General features: G+C 39.1%; 1 protein-coding gene across 2 annotated transcripts in view; it reads right to left on the bottom strand.

Annotated features, from left to right (window-relative positions):
* Positions 1-22,864, bottom strand: part of LOC126470574 (transcription factor MafG) — a 35,409-nt gene extending 12,545 nt beyond the window's left edge. The window contains exons 1-2 of one of the 2 annotated variants that reach the window (XM_050098527.1): positions 22,655-22,864; positions 18,751-18,917 (exon numbers count right to left, since the gene is read on the bottom strand). In XM_050098527.1, coding sequence (XP_049954484.1) covers positions 18,751-18,917; positions 22,655-22,714 — 227 coding nt within the window. In that variant the 5' untranslated portion in view covers positions 22,715-22,864. Of the gene's footprint in view, positions 1-18,750; positions 18,918-22,256; positions 22,629-22,654 lie in introns of those variants that run through there. The other variant, XM_050098528.1, reaches the window with a different exon arrangement.
* Positions 22,865-27,319: the final 4,455 nt, after the last annotated feature.

Genomic DNA, 27,319 nt, shown 5'->3' with positions numbered 1-27,319 from the left:
GAGGGAACTGACACCATGATCCTGCAGCGCTGTCCATAAATTCAAGGGTAGGAGGTGGTGGAGTCTCTTCTGAGAGCATGTTGCAAGGCATCTCAGATATGCTCAATAATGTTCATGTCTGGGGGGGGGGGGGGGGGGGGAGTTATTGGAGCCACTCTGTAGCCATTCTGGGCATGTAGGGTATCGCACTGTCCTGCTAGGCTAGCCCAAGTCCATCAGAACACACTATGGACATGAATGGATGCAGGTGATCAGACAGGACACTTACATACGTGTTAACTGTCAGTAGTATCTAGACATATCAGGGATCCCACATCACTCCAACTGCACACAACCCACACCGTTACAGAGCCTCCACCAGCTTGAACAGTCCCCTGCTCACATACAGGGTCCATGGATTCATGGGGTCGTCTCCATACCCGTATACGTCCATCCGCTAGATACAATTTGGAACGAGACTCGTCCAACCAGGCAACATGTTTCCAGTCATTAACAGTCCAATGTGGGTGTTGACGGGCCCAAGTGACCCATCAAGGGCACATGAGTTGGCCTTTGGATCCAAAAGCCCATATTGATGATATTTCGTTGAATGGTTCACACGCTGACACTTGCTGATGGCCCAAACATTGAAATCTACAGGAATTTGCAGAAGGGTTGCACTTCTGTCATGTTGAACAATTCTCTTCAGTCTTCGTTGGTCCCATTCTTGCAGGATCTTTTTCCAGCTGCAGCAATGTCGGAGATATGATGATTTGCTGGATTCCCGATAGTCACGGTACACTCATGAAATGGTCGTACTGAAAAATCTCCACTTAATCGCTACCTCGGAGATGCTGTGTCCCATTGCTCGTGTGCCCACAATAACACCATGTTCAAACTCACTTAAATCTTGATAACCTGCCATTGTAGCAGCAGTACACAACCTAACACCTGTACCAGACACCACTTGTCTTATACAGGCATTGCTGACTGCAGCTCTGTATTCTGCCTGTTTACATATTCCTGTATCTGAATACACATACCTATACAAGTTTCTTTGGCGCTTCAGTTTAATATATGGTGCATGACCAGCTAATAAACTAACTACAAACAACCTACTTGACAAATACCAATCAGGTTTCCATAAACATCACAGCACAACAACTGCTTTAATAAAGCTAACAGATGGCATGAAACCTGCCATGGATGCACAAGAAGTGATTATCATGTGCTTCTTAAAATTCAGCGATGTCTCTGACACTGCTGACTTCAATGTTTTACTTGCCAATCTTAGCAACCTAAATTTCTCGCCAAGTGCACTGCAATGGTTTCACTCATACCTGACATTCTGTCAGTAATGTGTCATGTCCAGCTCCATAAAGTCACAATTGAGGCAAGTAGTATCAGGTGTGCCCCATAGTTTGATATTAGGTCCTATAATATTTTCATTTTATGTCAATGATGTGTCATCAGTTTTGTCCTAATGCAAATACCACATGTATACTGATGACCTCTAAGTGCAAAACCAATAAATCTGAGGACCGCTATCTAGAATCTCAATACCGACCTGTGTCTACAATCAAAATGAGCAAAAGATACACATTAAAGCGCAACCCATCTTACACCTAAGCAGTAATGGTTGGCCATCTGGGCTCATTAGCTCAAAATATCTTCTTTAACTATTGTTATTTGAGGCTCCATACAGTCTTTTGTGCTGTCTGTATCATGAGATCTTATCCTACTGAATACAAAGCATTCAGCGTGCCTCACTTATACACAATATCATACAAGTAGACCTCTAATTTTAATTTACATCAATCTAAATGGAACAAATGTCAACTTCTCACTCTCATCAAAGAGAGTCTACAAGTAATAATAGATGGGAGTCTAAATTGAGCTAAGCACATAACTGCAGTGTAAAAGAAGGCGTCAGCATCTCTCCATGCCTTACAAAACTATACAAGGCTCTTCACTTTACACCTGAACAATAAACTTCTACAAACTCTTATACTTCCCATTATTAATTACAGCACTGTTATCCTGAAAGGTCTTTCTCAAGGAACTCACAGCACCCGTAACTGGTTACAGATGCCTGTGGTCATTATCTCTGTGACGCTCACCTCTTTGATTGTCTTTCACCATTATATGCACAGCTATCTTGGCTGTGTGCAGACAACCACAGACATATCCATACCCTGTCTTCTCCACTGTCTCATCAATGTACACTCTCCCTAACATCTCTCCTCAACCTTAACACACTTGTCTGAACAACATACGGCAGACACCCCCACTCCCATCGTTCCTCTCAGCACCAGGAAACTGACTCTACAATAACTTCCCGCATTATACTAGAGACATGAATACCATGTCCAGCTTCAGAAGACAATTAATGGCATATTTACCACAGCAACAATAATAATTACCATCATCCCTGCACAAACTCGTTACCCTTGTACAGTCTACTTTCCAGCCAGATTTTCCTCATTTCCCAGTGCTCTTAGCTGATGTAGTGTCCTTAAGTTTCATTTTGCCAGAACTTGTTATTTCAGAAAACATCTATTTTGTACATGTACAAATTTTTTTCATATTGTCACTATCATTGTTGTTATTATTTTCATCATACCACCACCACCACCACCACCACCACTACTATCATTATTAGTGGCAGCAGCAGTAGAAGTATTGCCAGTATTAACTTTATAGTTCATTGTCAGTATTATTTACTCACACTATCACTCTAGACACTCATATCATTTTAACACTATTTGTCACATTAAAATTGTTATTTCTTAGGTAACTATGATGTAAAAAAAGGTACCATATGTGTGAAACTGAGGTACAATACAAGAGAGGGTCTGATGACACTAACCAGATCAGGTTACATAAATACAAGAAATAACTGCAAAGTCCATGGAATGCAAAGAGTTGTTATGGAAGGAGGAAGAGGAGGAGAAAGAACCCGGGGGGGGGGGGGGGGGGGGGGGGTGATCGGGGGGGGGGGGGGGTGATCGGGGGGGGGGGGGGGGTGATCACTGGAATAGTAAAGTGTACAATAGCAACAAATTATAAAAACTGAAACGAAATTTCGGTTGGGAAGGCTTTCCTGATATACAATATATGCAAAATCTTAGACCAGCAGGGAAAGGCAAAATATTTTTCTATTTTTCCACATAAGATTTGGCAAGCTGGTGTCATAGATCTTGATGGAACCAGGTATTAGAGAGAAAACAGCATTTAGTTAAGATTTTCAGTCCTACAAATACAAACAAATACAGATGGATTGAAAAATGCACCAAATACATTTCACAGCCCGATGAATGCAGTGTTGTCAGGATTTCAAGAAACAAGGTGTCTGGTACACCTAGATGATGATATTTGTTACACATGCTCACTAAATGAGCAGGATGAAAAGTTACAGGAAGTCTTTGACAAACTGAGGGGGGAGAGGTTGAAAGTCTAACCAACATGTGCAAATTCCTGAGAAAGGAAGTTTTATTTTTAGAGCACGAGATAACAGATGAAAGGAACTTTCCAGTTCTTAAGTTTATGAAGGAATTACAAAGTTACCTTGGGATTGCTGGATATTACTGTCATTTCATTTCATTTTGTAGTTTAGTAAAATTTCCAGCCTATTACACAAGATGATAAAGGCTGAGGTGCCATATGAATGGGGTACTCTGCAGAAAGCAGCATTCTAAGAAGCAAAAGAGAAATTTGACATCACAGTGCCTGTGTTATTCCGAATTACAATGCAAAATTCCTTTTGACATGCATTCATCACTGAAAGAACAGGCACTATGGCAACTACAGCCATTATGAAATACAACAAATGTATTCGCAATTGCAAATATGGACAACCATCAGCTGTATAATGGAATGATGACAATGAAAATTTGTGCCAAACCGGGACTCGAACTCAGATTTCTCGCTTATCGCGAACGGTCACCTTACCATTTGACCATTCGATCATGACTCACAGCCAGACCCAAATTTCCATATCTTGTCAACCATGTGTCTACAACCTGTACTCTTACACCCATTATGTAAATTCCCATACAGGGGAGACATTTTACTTGGAAGTGCATGCATGTCCAAAGGAACTTTGCACTGTAATTTGGAATAACACAGGCACTGCAATATCGTATTTACCCACTGACACCGGACAAGCAACTTCCAAGTAAAATGTCTCCCTTTTACAGGAACATACATAATGGACGTACGAGTACAGATTGTAGACAGATGGTTGACAACATAAAATTTGGGTCTGTCCGTAAATCATGCTTGGATAGCCAAATTATAAGGTGACTGTTTGGGATAAACGGGAAATCTGGGTTCAAGCCAAAGTCTGGCACAAATTTTCATTGTAGTCATTCTATTACACAGCTGATGGTTGTCCATATTCACAATGGCAAACACGTTTCTTGAAGGAGAAATAATTGAACTCCCCATATTAAGTCACACGGATGTTGAGAAACCATTCATAATAAGCACAGATGCCAGTGGGGAAGTGTTAAGAGCAGTACTACCACAAGGGGAAAATAGATGTGGGTCTACCAATAGCAAATTAAATAAAGCAGAGAAGAATGACTCAGCAATCAAATTAGAATGTTTGATAATAGTGTGGGCTACCTAACGGATCAGGCCACATGTGTATGGAACAGATTTTGTAGTAGTGACCCATCGCAAGGCACTAACATGTATTTAGTGTCAAAGATCCATCTCCACAATTGTTGAAATTGAGACTAAAATTAGACAACTACTTGTATTATATTGTGTACAAGCGAGACACCTTGAATGCATCACATTCAGTAGGATAAGGTCTCATGATGCAGGTAGCAAAGAAAACAGTTATGGAGCCTCAAATAACAATAGTTACAGAAGAAGAGGAAAAAGAGGTCCAGGCTGAAGAAATTAGTGCAAAAGAAATGACAAAGATTATGAAGGAAATGCATGACAACATGTTAGGCAGACACCAAGTGATCCACAGAACGTTGGACCGCATTAAAAAAAAAGGATAAAGCACAGAAAGGTTAAGAAAGAAAAGATGTGGAAGAATACGTCAGACCATGTGATAAGTGCAAGAAGAAAATATTTAATAAAAGTAAAACCAAGACGCTATTAGTGATTACAGCCACGGAAACACAGTATCTGACAAGTGTATTATGGACATAGTTGGTCCACTATATATATCACAATATCAGCAAATAGATATATCCTGGAACTTCTAGACAATTTGAGCTTGTTTACAGTAACAGTTCCAATCAAACATCACTGCACCAAGACAATGGCGAAAAAGTTTGTGGAAGAGATTGTATAGAGATATGAAATTCCATCAGTGTCCAATTTTTTGAGCAACATATGCAAGCAACTACGGTTATCTTCAGAGGAATCATCATGTGTAAGGTTCGCCATAACGTTGGTTGGTTGGTTGTTTCGGGGAAGGAGACCAGACAGCGAGGTCATCGGTCTCATCGGATTAGGGAAGGATGGGGAAGGAAGTCGGCCGTGCCCTTTGAATGGAACCATCCTGGCATTTGCCTGGAGCGATTTAGGGAAATCACGGAAAACCTAAATCAGGATGGTCGGACGCGGGATTGAACCGTCGTCCTCCCGAATGCGAGTCCAGTGTCTAACCACTGGGCCACCTCGCTCGGTTTCGCCATAACCTTTCTCGCAAATGTGTATACTTACAGTCCAATGCTTACAGCACAAAATAGTTCATTTTAAACTGAAGAAAAAGCAGCATGATGGCTGGGTCAGGACTTTCACAGAGATGATCAGATACTATAACATCAATATACAACACATCAGCAGAGCATGCCTAGCTACAGTTAAGAATTAACAGACGTACAGTGTGACTAGCAGTTGTGTAACCAGTATCATAAAAAAGTAAGTCATGTAGGCCTCTGTAAAAATTTTTCACATCATGAATTCTCAGAACTTTAAAATTTAGCCAGCTGAAATTACATCAATATTTGGAGTTACATACACGTGCGAGCAACTTTTTTCCAGAATGAAGAGAACTAAATCTATTCACGCAAGTTTACTGACAGACATCAGCCTAAAAGCTTATCTTCAAATATTTGGGTTCAGAAAGTGGTACAAGGCATTGAAGCAATAGTGAAAGGAAAATTAGTAGTATTCATTCACATCCAGTGATTCTGTGTTTAACATGTGAATAAAACAGTCACAAAATATTAGTTGGCATCAATATACACTTTGTTCAAAAATGACATTCGTCATAAGGCTGCGGCAGTCTTAGGAAAAATCATGTTTTGTACTTAGCTGTCCCATGTTCTTCACTTTGTCAATTAAAAGAAATACAAGTTTCAATTCACTGTCATTTCTGATCAATGTAACAGGCTTAGAAAATAAATTTACCACAGAAGGCATTAATTAGCATTTATGAAGTGGTATGTTTCTGTAAAACTAACATCAGCAACTGTAGAATAGACTCGCTGACAACAGTTTCTCATGTGGAGTTACCTTGCTCCAATTCCTTCCTCCTCCCATCCCATCCTCCATCACCTCCATTATTCACCACGTGGCAGCCGGTTGTTCAATGATGTGGCACAAGCATGAGCCTGCTTGCATGATCAGATCGGTGGACAGGCCTGCCCTGCAGTAAGTTCGTGTTCAACACTACACCACACAGCAGTACTGGATATACTCCATTAAAACTCATATTTGGGAGAAATGTAAACATATAAAGAATCTTTTAGAAAGAAACAATGATAGCTGGGTACAACCACAATAAAAACACACACACACCAACTCAGGGCATGATGCAAGAAACAGGACAGAGATCCAAGATCATTTGAAATAGGAGATAAGGTCCCGCTCTATGACACAACAATTAGAAGAGGTAGATCAAAGACATTAGATTCACATTCAGAGGATCATATGAAGTGGTAGCAGTAAACATGCCAAACACAACAATAAAAATGAACAAAAATAAGAGAATGAAAGTACATGCAAGCTGATTGAAGCTGTATTATTAAAATGATTATGTACAATAGCCATCGTGATACACACAAGTAGAAGAGAGTTATTTCAATTTCCATAAACAAAAACAAAACAAAAAAACCTGCCATGGGACAAATGGGAATGATTCACTGGACATTACGCATATTAAGCTGGTGGAGGACTGCAGAATCACAAGGAAAGATAGACCAAGCAGTTAAGATTGAGAAAACAGTGGCACCCCTAGACATTATTATTATTAGCAGCACCACCACCACCACCACCACCACCACCACCACCTGAGATTACTAGCACTACATGGAAAACGGTAACATATGTTAGTTCGAAATAAGGCATTCCAGCAATGTAGAGAGGTTGAGTAAACTAAATATGAGGAGGATTAAGTGCAAATTTGTAAACAGCAAAAACAACATAAACATAGAAATATTGGTGCAAATTTAAGACCTAGTACAGCAGTTAACTAGGCATGGTTAGATATCTAAAACAGGAATTTTTATTTTTTTTGTGAAATAGGGACAAGGCAGATACTTCATACTATAAAACCTATACTGATACCATGGAAGCTAGATCAGAAAATCTGCTCAGTGTGTTGAAGGAGCAATTTGCTGTCATCAGAGCAATGTCCAATGGATTAAATCATACAGTAGATTCAACTACCATTAACAAGCAATTGCTCAAAAATGGGATGAACAAGTTAGAACAATTTGTGACATACGTCTTGAAGACAACGGATGCAGTGTTAAAAAGGACAGCTCCACTCATCATAATCAATGAACGAATGATAGAGGTAAATGCTTTATTTGTGAATTATGTAGAGAGTATGAGTAACTTAAGTGCCACAGCGCCCACTCAGAAAAGGATATTAGCACCACACTCTGTGAATCCAGTGCAAATTATTAAATACTTGAGATAAATACAGGATGACTTTACGACTACCAGATTTTCCATACCTTTACCTGAAGCATACAGCTATGTAGTTTGGAGCAATATGAGTATACAGAGGGTGTAAAAAAATATAGAAACACCAAAAATTCAAACATTACCATACCTAATACAGTATAGGAAAATAGCAAGCTTCCAGTCATCTCAGAATGGACAAATACAGATCCTGTATGGTTTCTATGGGAATGGTATACCATTCTTTCTTTAAAATAGCGGTAAGTTCAGGCAGCAATAATGGAGATGGTTAGTGATCATGTACCTTACTCTCCTAAGTATATTGAGATCTGGTAACTGTGATGGCCAGGGGAGATGCAATAATTCACCCTTGTGCTCACTAAACTAGTCCTGGACAATGCGCGATATACAAATAGGGACCCCGTCATCCTGGACGTGGCATCATCATTGGGGAACAAACCTTGTACCAAGGGGTAGTCAAATAATCCTTGGCAGTAATACAACCTTGTAGAGTACCCATGGGACCCATGGAATACCAAGATATGTCTGCCCAAATCACCACCAAACACCAACATGTTTCACTCTTAGCAGCAAGCAGTTTGCACCATAGGCTTTGGATGGTGTGTGCCAGATGTAAAGTCTGCCAGAAGGTGGAAACAGTATGAAACAAGAGCCATCACACCATATAACTTTCTTCAACTGCTCCTAAGCCCAGGTTTTATGGATTCTGCACCATGTTTTCACATTATGGGCATTTGCACCACTGATGAGTGGTTTTCGAATTCCAGCTCACCCTGCATTTCCCAGCTTCTGGTACTATCTTCGTGTCTTTTTGGTGCAGCCAGCGTTTGCAAGTGTGACATTCAGTTCTAAAACAATTTTTGCAGCTGTCTTCCCCTTATTTTTCATTGTAATCCTCTACAATGGCCATCTGTCATAATCACTCAAAACATACTTTCATCTGTGATGTGACTTAATGGCTGTTTTCTTCCTTTCCTTGTGTCTGCTATGAATCTTCGACACAGTGCCTCGAACAACACCAAACACTTCAGTTCCCTTGGTTAAGGAAGTACGCACCAGCAATTTGCTCACATTCAAATTCACTCGGCTCACCTCACAATTACGCAGAACACTAGGCCTATTCTGAACACTATTGACACTTTTAACATATTGAGGACATTGCGAAGGTGCTATTTATGGTCAAATACAAAAACACAACCTGCAAGTTTGCTAGCATCTGGATTAATGTTCAAGCTTGCATTTCTTGTGGTATTTCCATATTTTTTCATCCAACCCCTATAGATATGTTTGTTTCAAATAATGGACTATGTTATGTAATTAGCATCCTATTGACTGAGAATAAGGAATTTAATATGTACAAAATGCTCTACTTATTGACAAAGATTAGCATTGTACCAGACAATTATGAATACATTCAACAGGGAAGGAATACCTACTATCAAGAAGGTATAAGTAATTATATATGCAAAGCTCTCGACAGGACAAGAAGACTGACAGAGGGAAAAACAAATGTTAATGAACATTTGTAATGTTATCAATGTATTAACAGGAAAGATGTGTGAGAAAATTGTTACAAAGTAACATCATTCCAAAAGATTGTCTCAAAAATGTAATAAAATTAGAAGATAGCTTATGGAAACCAACAAATGGTTGTATGTTGTTCCTACAGAGTAAAGTATAGCAGTTTTATATGACGCTCATTCATCACAAGACAACAGTCTCAATGTGGTAGGCTTACTAAAATGTCTCAAGAATTGCATGGATTACAGAACTCTGGTCTACATTCAATCAAATAAGGTAACACAAAACAATGTCACCAGGGAAGGTATTATTCCTTACATAAATGGCAACACTTCTTCATTAAAGAACATTTGAAGACACAAATCAACAATGCAACTTTTGTTTTTTGCTACTTTCCATTTCAGTTCATCTTTCTTCTACAAATGTCTGGGTGCTACTTACGTGCCACTGATAGCAGCAACGTATGACCTAAATGTCTTTCCATTTTGAGACAGGTCCTCGATAGTATTTATTACAGTAGTTACTGAAGGCTTTGCACATTGTCCTGCAGGTAGCCAAACACATTTCAATTAATGTCTGTCCACAGATTTTTGGAATGTATTGTACCCGTTGTGTAGTAGACACTGTTTCTTAAGAAGCTCCCTTATATTGTATGAGCAATAAGCAGTGTCTCTCAACACCTTTAACTATCCTGCTAGGAACATATTTTCCAACAGCTTGGTCAACTGTTTCAACTTGAGACACATTTCGTGTTTATTATTATTCTAACTTTCCTCTTTGCCCATTTTAATGACTATATAGGCTTTTCTACTTTATTTTCTATCCCTTTGAATCTTTGTGTCCATTGCTGCTACAATTATAATATGATCCCTGATCTCAATCTCTATTTGATTATCCTCAAACAGGTCAGGTCTGTGCATTGCCAACAAATTTAGAATATTTCTATCACAGATAAAGTGCTGAATAATTTCTGAGAAAACTTTCATGGAAGAATTTTGTTCTTGTTTGCCAGACAGTTAAAATTCAAAGGCATGGAAATACCCTGACCATATCCTATTAGAAGAAGGATGACTAATTTCCCTAATATTAACTGGGAAAACTACACACATTTTGCTAGTGGTAGTGATTAATAGTTACACTAGATAATACTGGAGACATTATCAGACAACAGTCTCTAACAACAAGCCTGACAGCCAGTATGTGAGGAAAATTCTAAACCCTTCTCGCTATGAACAGATACAATCTTTTTCTGAAGGTCACGAAAGTTGCAAGGATTAGCAGCCATGATGCTCGCACATCCCAGGTTGCACATCATTTATTCACATACACTGTTAAATATGGTTATAGAGATTTCATAGTAGAACATAAATAATTAATGGAGTAAAGGTAACAACTCACAGAATAAATGAAGCGCTTCAATGTCGATAAGCATTTAAAGAAAATTGGTAATGATAACCGCTTTCGGATAAACCTTTCTTGGAGCTGTATAATACACGTACATACCCCTGTACAGCTACACTGCCCCAGATGACTACATTGTCCCAGCACTGCAGCTTCACTGGGGTAGGAGGGGGGGGGGGGGGGGGTGAGTCTCTAGCTATCAGCACCTTTTCCCAGAAATTCCTGCTGCCCCAACACCACCTTACTCCACTTTACACTGTACTGTATCACACACAAGTGAAAACTCATCTAAGGATGGCAGCCTACCAAAATACGAAATTTACAGTTGATCTGTATAAAGAAAGTGTGATATACACAGTCCTCTCATTGTGTAAGCGCAATACTGTCTGTCTGTCTTTTCTAATAGCAAGTGATCATGAAAGCCAGAAAGAGTTCTTTTCACAGGGCAACTGCAACTGTACTTGTAAATTTTCACTAAATGGAGAAAACCGCAACGGCTGTTCAACTAATCATATTTTATTGTTTACAACCAGTTTTGGAATAACATGATTCTATCTTCTGGCATACACTGTAATGATGGAAACAATATGTTACAATTATGGATAAGTTCTCATTCATAAATAAAAATGTAACAGCAAGCCTAAAATAACTACAATTGTCTTCCACCCTATGTTATCTGTGGAACAAAAGTTCCTTATCACACTTTATAAAATAGGGGAGGCTACGAATTTACTGAAGGGAAAAAAAACAACATATTAGAAAACAACTATCCACATAATCACAAAACACTTGACAAATATTAAAAAAGAGGAAAAGGACCACACAATACATGGAAGACACTTACACAGGACCCCAACAGTAACCACGTCTGGCTGTAGTAACATCAAAAACAAAAAGCTAAGGTGAGAGGCAGTGAGAGCATGCATCACATGTGATGCAAGCAAAGTTGTTGCACGAAGTTATGGGAGGTGGAAGGTTTCAACTGGCGAGTGGGAAAACCAAATAAAGCCATATGGATACTCTCAATATTATGAAGAGAACTTGTACATCTGGACATAAGACAGTGTGTGTAACCAACCACCATTTTGCCCAATCTTATATTTAAAAAATGAGACCAGTTAACACAATTACAGTTTACAGAGAGTAAATGCCCCAAAATGGGCAAAACATTGAAAAAGCTAACTTAAGGGGAAACCTGAAGCATGCCATAATCAACCAAAATATTTCTTTGGTCATGTACTTTTACACTTTATGTGATTATTGCCTGGTCATCAATTTACTATTATATTTTCATTTATGAATAACTACTTTTCCACAATTGTAACATATTTAGTCCATCATTACATTGTATGCCAGAAGATAACAGTATTTTCTGAAACAGATTGTACGCAATAAAATAATATTGGTTCAACATTTGTTGCCGTTTACTTCATTTTGTGAAAATGGACCTGTACACACGTGGTTTCCCTACAATAAGAAGTTTAGGTGGATTTAGGCCAAGTAAGGAAAAAGTGGCCTACTACAGACTACATAACTGCAGCATTAAACTAGCAAGTACATTTGCACACATAAGACTTCACAAAACACATCTCTGGGAAAAATTATCCCAAGTTATAGGCATAATTTTTTTAAAAAGTAATTGTAATTGTCATGCTAAAAAACATATTTAAAAGTAATTATCATGCTAAAAAAACATATTTAATCTTAAGTTTGAATGTATCAATAGGGACATCAGGGCCTTGTATAATGAGGACAGATTTAATAGGAGTATGTACTTGAAGTTAGTGAAGATTGTACATGCCAGTCAGTTTGATGAAATACAGTGTCACACCCTAGAGGTTGTTGTTATCATAAATGCGTTATTAGATCTAGACATCAATCAAAACTTTACAGCATCTGTACTAACACAGACATTTTCAGTGATGATGAGAGTAGATTACTGAATAAGGGACTGTCACAACCTTCGACAGAACATCTCTGTAAAACAAACAGGACTCATTGGTAACTATACACACAACAGTGGCCTTAGAGTGTGCCAATGTCCCTGTTCCTCTTACAAATTAGGTGCCCTCGAAGCCAAACAGCTTTTCAAAAGATAACAGGGGGGGAAGAGATTAAACGAGAGAGTAAGGAGTATTCAAGGAGAGAATGCCTTGGATTAAAATCTATTACTGACAAACTTACGGACTGTAACACCATAACTGACCAGGCACATAAAGGGGAAACTTTGGTTGTGCTTTCTCAACAGCTGTAGACAGCCAAGGTGGAACAATTCATCACAAGTAATGAGTTAGTTAAGTATACGGGCCTCGTTGAAATGTACTCTGATGAAATTCAGGAAGTACAAAAGAAAGTACGATGTTTGTGGATGAAAAGAAGAAGAAATAGCTTCTTATTATGAATCCAAAAGCACCTAGACTTCAAGTGACAATTAAGCCCCATAAGCCTGATCACTCAGCGAGACCAATTGTTAACATACAGAGAGAGGCAGGATACAAACTTGAAAAATTTATTGCAGGTTTCTTAAAATAACATTATTATTTTAGGGCATCGAGAATAGAAAAGTTCCATATTTGTAATACGCGAACTACTGTACCTATGGGTGAAATATGTAACAGTGTTTTCAAAAATCTTAAGAGAGTCAGAAGTAGACAACTCCATGGCATTAAGGAGGTTATTAGTAGTTTAGCACTGGTTTTAATTACTTTACATGTGGTGATCAAATGTACAGAGAGCAACAGGGTTTGGCTACGGGTTCCCAGTTAGTATGCATTTTGGAAAATGCATTTTTATGGAGCATATGGGTGAGGCCAATAGGATAATACACTGGAAACATCATGTAAATGATGTTTTTGTACTCTAGAAGAAGAGTTAACAAGAATGCAACAATATGCACAAAAAACTGAACACATTCTATGGGAGATTAGCTTCTCAGTTAAACATCAGATTAATGAGACTTCACTGTCCTTAGATTTACAGCTGTAATGGGTCAGAATATGAAATACATACACGTAGTCTGTGGAAAAGCTGGTAGAAGCCGACCTCGGGGAAGATCAGTTTGGATTCCATAGAAATGGAATACATGAGGCAACACTGATCATACGACTTTTCATAAAAGATAGGTTAAGGAAAGGCAAGCCTACATTTATAGCACTTGTAAAAAATACAGGGAGTGAAAGGCTATTTACAATTTGTACAGAAACCAGATGGCAGTTAGAATCGAGGGGCATGAAAGGGAAGCAGTGGGTGAGAGGGGAGTGGGACAGGGTTGTAACCTATCCCCAATGTTATTCCATCTGCAAACTGAGCAAGCAATAAAGGAAACAAAAGAAAAATTTGGAGGAGAAATTAAAATCCATAAAGAAGAAATAAAAACATTGAGGTTTGCTGATGATACTGTAATACTGTCAGAGACCGCAAAGGATCTGGAAGAGCAGTTGAACAGAATGGATAGTGCCTTGAAAGGAGGATATAAGATGAACAACAACAACAGAAGCAAAACGAGGATAATGGAACGTAGCTGAATTAAATCAGGTGATGCTGAGCAAATGAGACACGTAAAGTAGTAGATGAGTTTTGATATTTGGGGAGCAAAAATACTGATGATGGTTGAAGTAGAGAGGACATAAAATATAGACTGGCAATGGCAAGGAAAGCGTTTCTGAATGAGAGAAATGTGTTAACAGCGAGTATAGATATGAGTGTCAGGAAGTCTTTTCTGAAAGTATTTGTATGGAGGGTAGACACGTATGGAAGTCAAACATGGACGATAAACAGTTTACACAAGAAGAGAATAGAAGCTTTTGAAATGTGGTGTTACACAAGAATGCTGAAGATTAAATGGGTGGATCACATAACTAATGAGGAGGTACCGAATACAAATGTGAATAAGAGGAATTTGTGGCACAACTTGACTAGAAGAAGAGATCGGTTGGTAGGACACAATTTGAAGCATCAAGGGATCACCAATTTAGTACTGGAGGGAAGTGTGGAGGGTAAAAATTTTAGAGCGAGACCAAAAGATGAATACACTAACCAGATTCAGAAGGATGTAGGTTGCAGTAGTTACTCGGAGAGGAAGAAGCTTGCACACGATAAGAGTAGGATGGAGAGTTGGATCAAAAGAGTCTCTGGGTTGAAGACCACAACAACAACAACAGACTAAGTCCTGTATGTAGCTTCTAATCACCCACATAAGTGCAAAATAGCTGTCTTTAGGCTCACAGAATGGTTACTTTGCAATTAAGGTTGATAAACTGAATACGAGGAAAGTGGCTAAAAAACAGAATGAAATTACTTTCAACTCAAGAGAACTAAAGAGCAATGTTACATGCTCTAGGATCTCAAAATATGGTTGTGTAACTGGAGAAGACTAGATGACAATTTGACAGATAATACGGTTCAGGCACATTTGTACTGAACAGTTTAGACAACATGTTAATACTGATGTGTATTGTATTGACTGAAATGCAGGACACATGTGTAATAGTAGAAACATTGGTTTAACAGGAAGAAACTTTTGTACTAGACTTAAAGAGCATAAAGATGTCACTACAGGGTGTAAACGCGGACAATGAAAAAATATTCCCAGGTTTCCCCGTTAAAAATACACTTTCTCCCAGGTGAAAATAAACCTTTTCTGTGTTAAGTGACAGTAACTGTAAAACTTATCAATCCTTTGAATGGTTATGGTTTTATACACCGGTGTAGAACTTCCCAGCACTTTAGAAAACAAAACTCAAGGGGGAGAAAAACACGTTTTGAAAAGATCTTTGATGTGCACCAACATGAACATTGCATATGTTTACTGCATGTATTACGGAAGTATAAATTCGAATTCCATCAAACACCGCATGTTACTATCCGAAGCATTGAAATTGAGATTGTGATGTACTTTTGTAAGCCAGTCATAGTTCATGTCATGTGATCTCGCCAGCCGATGATGGGGGATTTCAGAGCAGGGGACATGTGATGTATTCAGCCAATAGCAACATCACTGTTAAGTAGCGCGAACACACAAATAGTAAATATTAATGGTTTAAATTAATATACATAGTGTTGCTACAAGAAGAAAAAGCTTTCACATATAATATTGCCCTTTAAGATTAATAAGCTGCACAAGAAGCTAAGCTTTCACATATAATGTTGATCTTTTTTGTATTACACTTTAAGATAAATCACACAAATGTGCCAGTAAAATTTTTAACTACGACATAAATGTCTGATCTTCTGGGCTCAAAATTCTTCTAAATGGTCATCCTCAAAGAGCTGATTTTTAAATGAGAGTCAAACACTCTGTGATTTAAGAAATTCATCGTACAGTCTCACACACAGTTCATCTTGCGTAAAAGGAAATTTACTTTGAAAGTAATGCTTTTCAAACAATCATCTGCAATATTTTCCCACAACTTGTTAGAAACAGGTTCGTTTCAGCAGTTGCCAGAGAGCACCACGTAATAGGCATCACCGTGCTTGGTCAACTACAGTGTCGCATAAAGTCATAAAAGAAAAAAGATATTGGAGGATACTCTAAGAGCATCAGAATTTCATGCACTATACTAAAATGCATAATTCGGCTTAAAGTGCACATTCGTATGTCCAGGTTCGGACGTAAATTTTCTTGGAGTACCATTACTGTATTATCTGATGTCTGGTTCTTTATTATGGCATAATGCCACATGTGCTAGAAGATGAAAACGTGCAATTGAAATGCAGTGAACAATTGACTGCCTCAGTGGAAAAGATTAATAAAAGCCAAATTTCTTTAGCCAACCGACAAAAATAGCTTCATTGCTCTGCAACGTGATTAATGCTCGACTGTCAGAAAGGGGGAAATAAAATAAAATCTGATACTAATAACATATTTTAGCCTTCCGTAATTATGTGAATGTACTTTAATTTACTTGATAGCTGCCAGCCACAGAAATCCATTGTTTTCATTTGACATGAGAGCAATAAATGAAGCAGAAATAGCAAAATCACTAAACATAAACACGGGTCACGTAGAGACTACCCACCTCCCTACTACAACTCTGACTGTTCTGCGCATCAGCCCTGGATCTTTGATATTTCTGGACCGAGGCAATACTAGATAGTGGCGCCCACCCCCCTCCCCCTAGCATTTGAGGTAGGGCACCAAAAATTTAAAAATCAATTTTTTAATGGTTTGCAACCAGTGTACAATACTCCTTGGCCGTCATGGTGCCTTGCACAAACTCCACTGGACCCATGGAAGCCCACGTGAATATTCCCCAGAGCACAATGGAGCTGCCACTAGCTTGTCTCTAGTCCATAGTACAGGTGTCAAAGAGCTGTTACCCTAGAAGACGACTAATTCACATCCCCTTCATCGGCATGATGAAGAAGGTATCAGGATTCATCAGGCCATGAAATGCTCTGCCACTGCGCCCGATGTTGTTGTGTTAACCTTGGCAGATGAATGGGTTGTCAGCTGCAGAGGGCCATTGTTAAGAGCATTCAGTGTATTGTGCGTTCAGACACACTTGTACTCTGCCCAGCATTAAGTCTGATGTTAGTTCTGCCACAGTTCACCACCTGTCCTGTTTTACCAGTCTGTGCAGCCTATGATGTCCGACATCTGTAATGAAGAGTGGATGCCCAACACAATGATGTCTGGACATGGTTTCACCATGTGTTGAAGACACTCACCACACCACTCCTGTAACACCCAACAAATTGTGCAGTTTCTGAAACTGTTCATGATGTGCCTCCAGGCAATCACAATCTGCCCTCAGTCAAATTCAGACAGATTGTGCACCTTCCCCATTCTACACATGGACAGCAAGCTCACTGATACTACCTGCACCGTAACATGTGTCTGACTAGGTGTCATTCCTTGCCAGGTGACATTGCTATTGCCTGGATGGGTTTATATCAATAGTAGGTCAGTGGTTATAATGTTCTGGCTGATCAGTGTATACTGCCTTTCAGAGTGTTTAGGCAGATGTACCATCCACTGTAGAGTCACTCATATTCTGATCATTTCACCATAAGACAAAGTGTGTCTTAAGGGATCCTAACAACTTGAACTGGCTACATCAGTAGCTCTGTGTATCATACTACTAACATGATTGGCCAACTCCTGGATATTATCACAATATCTGTAGACAGCCAACTGGATTAGTGCCCCTAAGACTTTACTTCAGAATTGGTTTTTATTATTTTCCTCAATCCCATACATGAATACAGACATAAAAGGTCCCTACAGTGCAGGTCATCATGAATTAACAAGGGTTATGATGGCAGTTATATCAAAATTGGAGACCCACACTGAAGCAGTACTAAAATGTGACAGTTGCCAAGAATTTAGAATTTAGGTGGTCTCCATACAAAATCTGAAGTTACATATACAGTTACCAAACTTAAGAAGTCATGTGATCTACTTCCTCATTTATGTATGTGACAAGATCCTATTTTCCCTTATTGTCTACTCTTAACTTTTATGTCTTCTAGGTGACTGAAAATATGTCAACTAAAAGCAGTAACAATACCATTTACATTTTGTATTAGCAACAGAACAATGGAGGTGAAAGAAATATGATTATCAACATAATCAATATTTCAAGTTTGTACAATACAGTGACATTATTCGCCACAAATTTATGTTATAAGTGTGTAATGTCAAAAACCAAGGGTCAGCTGCTCCAGCTTTGCCCAAAAATATTATAAGCCATGTTTAATCATAATTCTATAACATGTAGTATATATTAAATAATACACTAATGTTTCAATAAACTGAATATCAATTTGGCAGACAAACTTCACAAGAAACACAGATGTGGTCCCCCCCCCCCCCCCCCCGAAATAGCTTTATTTACTGATGGGGGTGGGTTTGTAGATTAAAGGGACTAAACTGCAAGGCTATCAGTTGCTTCATTTACTGAACGGGAGGCAAATTGAAATGTCAAACATATTTAAATATAATACCTGGCTGCATATCCTCTGTTTTTTAGGGTTCTTCGGCGCTGTTTCATTCGCACTATTTCTTCCCTTGAAAGACCACGCAACTTCAACTGACGATTTAAATCACGGACTGATATACTAACGAGCTCATCGTCAGTTATATCCAAGACTGGACCTGGTGATAAAGGTGCCTGAAAAATTTAACAAATTAATGCTTAACGTATACTAATACATGCTAATATGGTGAGAAACACACATAATGTGATCTGAATCTGAGTGTAGTTAACATGGCTGACTGCAAATAACAATGTTTGTACTGCTATGTGATTTTCTTTGCTACACAATGAAATCTGAATTACATATCAGCTCTGCAATCAGAACTGGATATAGAGCCATCTGTATATTCTTAGATACTTCACTAAAAATTATTCAAATGCGTTTGCAAGTGCTGCAGTTTCCTTGTCACAGCACCACTCCAAATGTAGCTGTTAGTTTTGTGATGTCAACAGCAACCTAGGCACAGGATGGTACTTCCAAAGTCCAGCTGCAACTAATCTTGGACCAACAGTGCGGGCTGAACAGGATGTTACAAGAAATCCATTGATTATTCTCGGATGGGAGGCACAGATGTGGAGGAGATATGATGTGCTTGCTGCACAATATGACAACACTCCCTTGTGGTGGACAGATGTGGGTAAGTGGAGCCTTGACAACAAGCATGCCTGGCCTCATATTCCCATGCAGTCCAGCATCAGGCCACTGTCACATCTGAATGATCCATAAATGTGGATATTGCACGATCCGATCAGTCGATTAAATGGAGACGAACAAAGAGACCATTTCAGACTCTGTTAAGTGCCAATAATGCTGTCTCACACGAATATACGGCAGCTCAGTATCCTTCACAGTGATCAGTCAACATTGGATGCAGTTCACCACCTTATATACCGTACTAGGCCTGGTAACAACACTAAACACTAACAAAACTAATATACTCTATCCATGACAGAGAATTACAACTCTTATCATGTACATATATTTTAAAAGGCTCTAGTCATAGAGTAAGCTTCCAAAATCCTCTTACTCTATCAGTATCTGCAAAAAATGTGTCTTTGGTGTTAAGCTGCTGTGAACAACAATACCTTTGGCGAAACACCAAGTGTTTTTAACTGCTTCTGTTATCAAGAAAAGTTTCAAAATCTTCATATCATCATAAGCAAACCATTTTTTTCTAACTGGCAGCACACACAGAATGAACCACAAAACTAACTTTTAAATATGTACAACTATTCACAACCAGTACGTTCTGCGAATGTGCCCTACAGGTCGTAAGAGTATAAGAAAGCGTCATAGTCCACCACCAAGAAATGATAATAAATACTTCTATATTATAAGCAGTTTAAGTACTCAGATTATCATCAGGTATCTTAACATTCGAATCAGCTTACATAGCAAAATAAAACCTACAGCATCAAACAGCACGGAAATCACTTTTGTCAAGTGGTGAACCGTCAACAATAAAATGTACCAAACATGGGTCCTCTTCATTCTATACAAATAGTACAGTTCAAACTTACTTACACGCGCACGCACACACACACACACACACACACACACACACACACACACACACACACCCGCGCGCGCACACACACACACACACACACACACACACACACACAATTCTCTCTCTCTCTCTCTCTCTCTCTCTCTCTCTCTCTCTCTCTCCACCCAGAAAGATAACCTGGTTCTTGCTTTGGATTCTTATTTCACTCCCTGCACTTACAACACTGAATAAATGTCCTGTCTTTCTTTATTAATACCAAATGGTTCCTTTTCCAAGCAGCTTCAGTTTTAATTAAGCATTATGTTGTGTACATGGCTCAAGAGGTACACAATACCACAAGAGGCCGTCACCAGAGACCAGTATATAAAGTGCCTCAACATAAAACATTGAATCACACTGTACAAATAGAATGACTTCATTCTTGGTACAGTTTATTATTGAAAGTACAATCTATTTTACTACCTGACAGTAGAGACTTATGATGGATTCTATGCTCTTTGACACCACAGCTTTTATATCATCATGTAAGCTGTTTCAAATGTCTTATGATATCTAATGCTGGTTTGAGAACTGAAACCAGTTGTAACACAAAATTATTTAATATCAGCTACTGGTGCACTATTACAAGGCTTTTCATCCGCAAACAGTCAAAACACAGGATAAAGAGGAATATTTGATATGAGTTGTCAACTTTCACCAGTGAAGCAGGGAATGCGACAAATGGCACAAACCACATGGTGACTACAACATGATATCAGTAGCAATTTTTTCAGACTGGCTAATCAACAGATCAGTCTGACGTCACAACCAGGTTTTATTGCTTTCACACCTGTTGGCTTCACCAAATAACCTCAAAACAGAATATAGGCACCAAAATGTGATGTAACAGGAACCATTCACATTACATTACTAGTAAAATATGTCGACTTGTCAAACATTCCTCTTGACCTGAAACACGTAATGACAGTCAAGCTTTATGCTTAACAGAATAATCCAAGCCAAATTTTAACAGCACTACAGAACTGAAAGCACCAAATAGCCAAAGAAAATGTGTATAACACATGCAAAGGATCAAACCAAAAACAAACATTAAAAAGGCTTGCAATGAAAGAACAAAAACTATCACTCATAACAATGAACAAGGAAAATTTGTGTGTGAAACATTGACAACAAAACAGAAAAAGGACTAAGAGACACAATACATGGTACATAACACACTACAGAGAGAAAAATGTACACAGGGTTTGGAACAACAAGAACTCCAAAACATACTGCACAAGCAACACACTACAGAAACGATGTGATCAACAACACTCCCAAATATAAAGTTAACAAACCTGGTATCTATAGACAAATTTATGGTTCCTGTTGGTCTGCATATACAGGTTAAACAACATAAATTTTAAAACTAAGTAGTAATTTTATATTTCAAAAGGAAAAGCAGACAGACAAAATGGAATGTTGGCAACGATATACTGTCTCACTGAGATCAGCTGAACACTACGGCATCTGGACAGGGATTGAAAATCCACCCCTCCAAAATAAAATCCCCAGTTTAATACACTATCTGAACTGTGATGCATCTTAGCTGTTTCTAACGACACAAAGTATTGACCACGCTGGATTTTCACATTATGTGACTCAAGAAAATTCTAGGATTGCCGTACAGATCAATAAAAAAAACTGGAATTTATAGTATTATGCTTTCCGGCATCTACTGGTAACGCCCATAGTAACTATCAGTAATTGCAAACACATTCAACTCGCTTGCATCGAAATGCTACTGGAAGATTCAAAACCTTTATAGGCCTGTAACTACATGAAAATAGTGTCCGTAACAAAAGATAACAACCAAGTTGCTTGCAGTAATTTCTTGTACACATTTAACTGCAAATGCAGGAATCTCACGAGAGAAAACACAGATATGCACATAAATGAGATATAATACATAAAATATACTAACAAAACCTCCGTATCTCAATACGCCTTCTTCACTGGGTGACGACATTGTACCAAGTGCACGTTTGATGACAAATACTACGAAAATGTGTGCACAACACAGCAATTTGGACAAGATAGGTAAGTTCAATGTAATATGCTAGTCATTGCACAAATCTGTTAACGCAATCTACTGATAAATACAAGGCGAAAGTAACAACAACACAGCAATTCTTAATCGCTTAAATGTGCCAGTCACTGTACGCAACTCAGCATCCATAACGATTTATGAAATGTTACTGGTATCGTTTGCTCGATACACTGGTTTTTTTTTTTTCCACACGAACTCTCGAATATTCCAAATGCTTTAATGTCACCTTCATTGCGACCCCCGTAGTATAAGCTGTTCACGCTCCTACTCACCTTGTTTGACTGACCACCATGGCCGCTTTTTCTATCCAGTTTTATATTTTCCTGGGGCATTGGCTTCTGACAGCTGAACTATAACAGTTGCAGTTACGCCACAGTTACAAGTTCACTCAACTAGGCTACTGACAATATTTTGCAGCAGCAAAAGAACATCAAGATTTCTACTACTAAAAACAGTTGCATGTGTTTGTTTTGGTTGCGGGATCACGAACAAATACGAAGCGTCACGATCTTCGACACGAGGCACGACGTTTGCTTCTTGGGCGCGCAGCTTGAAAGTGATTTGCTGACGGTGTGTCAACTCTGAAGTTGATCTTCGTAGCTACCGCGAAGTAATATTACGGACAGAAAAGGAACACGCCAGGCGTTTATTTACATAATTTTTCATTCACTTTCGAACGTTATGGTGACAATAACTGATTTCAAAATCGCGGTACAAACTGAAAAAAGTACGCAGTCCGCTTATCCCTTATAAGGGCAGCAGGAAATGTATAATATATGAAATATACACTATGAAAATCTAAACCTTAGTAGTTTTTCAATGTATAGAGATCCACCATGAGGATTCGAAAGTTACAACTGGATCGTGCGCCATCGCAATTGCGTAACTTAAGTTACGAAGACTGGAAATAATAGTAAATGTGAAATTACAACAATAAAAAATATTACAGACAATAAGAGTGAATTATGTTGTATTCATATAATGTAATGGATAAATTGCCGTATCTATCAGCTGCAGATGGTTTTTCGGCGTGATTACCGTCTATCACAACCTAGTCAACAACAACACATCAAACACCCTCATTCCCTCGGCGTGTTTACGTTTTGCCACTTTTCTCTAATTTGTGGAAAATGGCATCTCTGACGATGTGCTATTTTGTCTTTGACAGGTATACATTAGTGTGCAGGTGCGACAGACAGCCAACAGATGATGTGTGTTCTACTAGGAAAAAATCTGCCAGCTTTCAGTATTAAAATTTTAGGAAGAAGAATATAATAATTTCAGTTCCACAGAAAACAGGTTCTGACAGCTGTGAAAATTATCAAACTATCAGTTTAATAAGTCACAGTTGCAAAATACTAACACGAATCCTTTACAGAAGAATGGAAAAACAGGTAGAAGCTGACACTGTGAAACACCAGTTTGGATTCCAGCGAAATGTAGGTACACGCGAGGCAATACTGTCATTGCGACTTCTCATAGAAGATAGGTTAAGGAAAGGCAAACCTACGTTTATAGCATTTGTAAAATTTGAGAAAGCTTTTGACAATGTTGACTGGAACACTCTCTTTCACATTCTAAAGGTGGCAGTGGTAAAATACAGGGAGAGAGAGGCTATTTATAATATGTACCGAAACCAGATGGCAGTTATAAGAGTCAAGGGGCACGAAAGGGAGCCACTGGGTGACAAGGTAGTGAGAAATGGTTGTAGCCTATCCCTGATTTTATTCAATCTTTATACTGAGCAACCAGTAAAGGAAACAAAAGAAAAATTTGGAGTAGGATTTAAAGTCAAGAGAGAAGAAACAAAACCTTTGACGTTTGTCGATGACATTGTAATTCTGTCAGAGACATCAAAGGACTTGTAAGAGCAGCTGGACAGAATTGACAGTGCCTTAAAAGGAGGAAACAAGATGAACATCAGCAAAAGCAAAACAAGGATAATGGAATGTAGTCAAATTAAATCAGGTGATGCTGAGGGAATTAGATTACAAAATGAGACACTTAAAGTAGTAGATGAGTTTTGCTACTTTGGAAGCAAAATAACTGATGATGCTTGATGTAGGGAGGATATAAAATGTAGACTGGCAATGGCAAGAAAAGCATTTCTGAAGAAGAGAAATTTGTTACTATCGTGTATAGATTTACGTGTCACAAAGTCCTTTCTGAAAGTATTTGTACGCAGTGTAGCCATGTATGGAAGTGAAACATGGATGAAAACAGTTTAGACAAGAACAGAACAAAAGGTTTTGATATGTAGTGCTACAGAACAATGCTGAAAATTAGATGGGTAGATCACATAACAAATGAGGAAGTACTGAACAGAACTGGTAAGAAGAGAACTTTGTGGCACAACCAGCTAGAAGAAGTGATCAGTTGGTAGGATACATTCTCAGGCCTCAAGGGATCACCAATTTAGTAGTGGATGGAAGTGTGTGTGTGTGGGGGGGGGGGGGGGAGTCGTAACAATCATATAGGGAGACCAAGAGATGAATACAGTAAGCTCATTCAGAAGGATGTAGATTGCAGTAATTACTCCGAGATGAAGAGACTTGCGCAGGATAGAGCAGCATGGAGAGACAGGGTAGAGGAGGATGGAGATCTGCATCAAACGAGTCTCTGGACCAAAGACTACAACAACATATGTATTTCAGACTGAAATCCCAATCACCCAGGTTCGCACAATTTGAATTAAGGGTATCCAACATGTTCTGATGAGACAGTGATACCAGTACTTATATAAAATATCAGAGTCATGACGTATAGCCTTGAAGAAGACAATAAATCCTATTGCATAAATTGATGTTTATGCAAAAAGTTTAAATTCCAGAAAGTGCTATTCTGGGACAGTAGAATATGCATCTTACAGTACCTATCCTCTAATATGAATTTATAGTCATCACTGTAGAACTAAACAAGCCAGAGCGAATAGAGTCAGTTTCTGGTAGGTATTTTTGTAGAGATTTTCACGTTTCTTTAACTCGTCATAAGTAAAAGGACAATGTTAGAGAAACCACTATAGGAGCATCACAAGAGAATGGAGCAACCTGATCTGCAAAAACTGTACAACATTGATTGATTTGGGGGGGGGGGGGGGTTATGGGACTAAATGGTGAGGTCATGAGTCCCCTGATTCAAAAGTTGCTTGTGTAAGATAGAGGGTCCACTAAAAGTGGGCAGATCCAGTCAGAGGGGTCAAACTCTACAGTGAGGAAGCTAAAAATACACACTGTAGAAGGCATAAAAGGGGGAATCAAATCTAAAAAGGCAGTCTTTGCAAGGGGAGTGGTCATGGATTCCAGAACCAGAAAACACAAAGAGAGTTCCTAACCATAACCATCCTGCCCCTACTCCAAGAGTAAAGCAAAACCTTATAACTGATAATAAAGACCACTTTCATGTAGGAAACTGAGGGCCAGGTCAACCATCCATGAATTGCCTACTAATATTAAATACAAGGCATCTGGAAGGCTACACTTAGTATGAAGGGCCAAAAGTGGGGGACTTCCACCAAAATATGGGATACCATCAGTCTGGCTCCATAGCCACATCATAGGGGTTGCTCGTTACGCAAGAGAAAACAATGGGTGAGCCTGGTATGACCGATGCATAGACGGCATAATACAATGGACTGCTTTCAAGAGGAGCAAACAGAAGAGTGCTAAACTGTAGTAGTCTCCTTGATTGTGCTGAGTTTATTACTGACAGCATTAGTGCACCAGATGTAATTCCACTTTTGGGAAAAGAGAGAAGTGATGAGTATCCGCATATCTGCACCTCCCTCTCTAGCCAGTCAGTCAGCCACTTCATTCCCAGGCATGCCCACGTGACTTGGGACCCAGAGGAAGGTAACAGGACAAGTGCCACAGCCAAGGGCAGAGAGAAGGTCGTGAATAGCAGAGACCAAAGAGTGACAAGAGTAGCATCGGCCTATAACCTGCGACCTACTCATTGAATTGGTGCATATTAAAACACTTTGGAGGGAGGCCTGAGAAACAAAATGGAGGGCCCTGTTAACTGCTAGTGGCTCTGCTGTTAGCATACTACATGATCCCAGCAGTAAATGGTGTTCCATTCCAGTACGAGAAAAAAGCATACTCCACCTTATCCATTATTTTAGAAAGATCAGTGTAGAAGATGATAGCACCCTGGATCTCTTCAAGGCTGGAGCATACAAGACACTGGAATATCATAGGGGCAACAGAGACCTTAGAGCCCTAGAATAGGTCGGTCCTAATCCATGGTCGAGGCACCAGCCACAGGAGGATGTTGGAGGAAATACACAGGGCACTTCCCAGTGAGTGGAGATGGTGATCCCAACAGAGAGAAATGAGAAACATTCCAACTGGCAGTCTCACCCAAGGGTGGGTATCGGGAGGGAGACAGTCCCTGTTTGCAAAGAGGATGGGGTATACAGGATGGTCAGGGAATTGCCAAATGTTGATTGCATAAGAAACCATTATAATCTAATCTGGACAAAACTAGAGCATGGTAAAGATAGAAAAGAGTAGCACGGTCTGCACCCCAAGCATTAAGCTTCCACATACAGGTAGTCTTCAGGTGGTGAATATTGGGCAGCCACATCAGGTTTTTGTCAAAAACAGGGTCCAAGAAACAGGACTGTGCTACAACATCTAGATGGTGGTCACCTAAATAAAGCTCTGGATCATGGTTTACTGTGGGTCAACAGCAAAAATGCATAACCCACATTTTGGAGAGAGATAACTGGAAGCCTTGGGAGAGGGGTCACACAGAGGCCCATTTGATGGTGCCTTGGAGCTGGTGTTCAATAGATGCTATCAAGTGGGAACTAAACCAGATGCAAATATCGTTGACATACAATGCCAGGGTAACCAGGCTCAACAGGGGCTACAAGCCCACTGATGGCTACAAGGAAGAGTGTAACACTTAACACAGGACCCTGTGGGGTACTGTTC

This window comes from Schistocerca serialis, chromosome 3 (assembly GCF_023864345.2).
Source record: "Schistocerca serialis cubense isolate TAMUIC-IGC-003099 chromosome 3, iqSchSeri2.2, whole genome shotgun sequence".
Taxonomy (NCBI): Eukaryota; Metazoa; Arthropoda; class Insecta; order Orthoptera; family Acrididae; genus Schistocerca; species Schistocerca serialis.
This window is presented reverse-complemented; position numbering and strand designations above follow the sequence as displayed.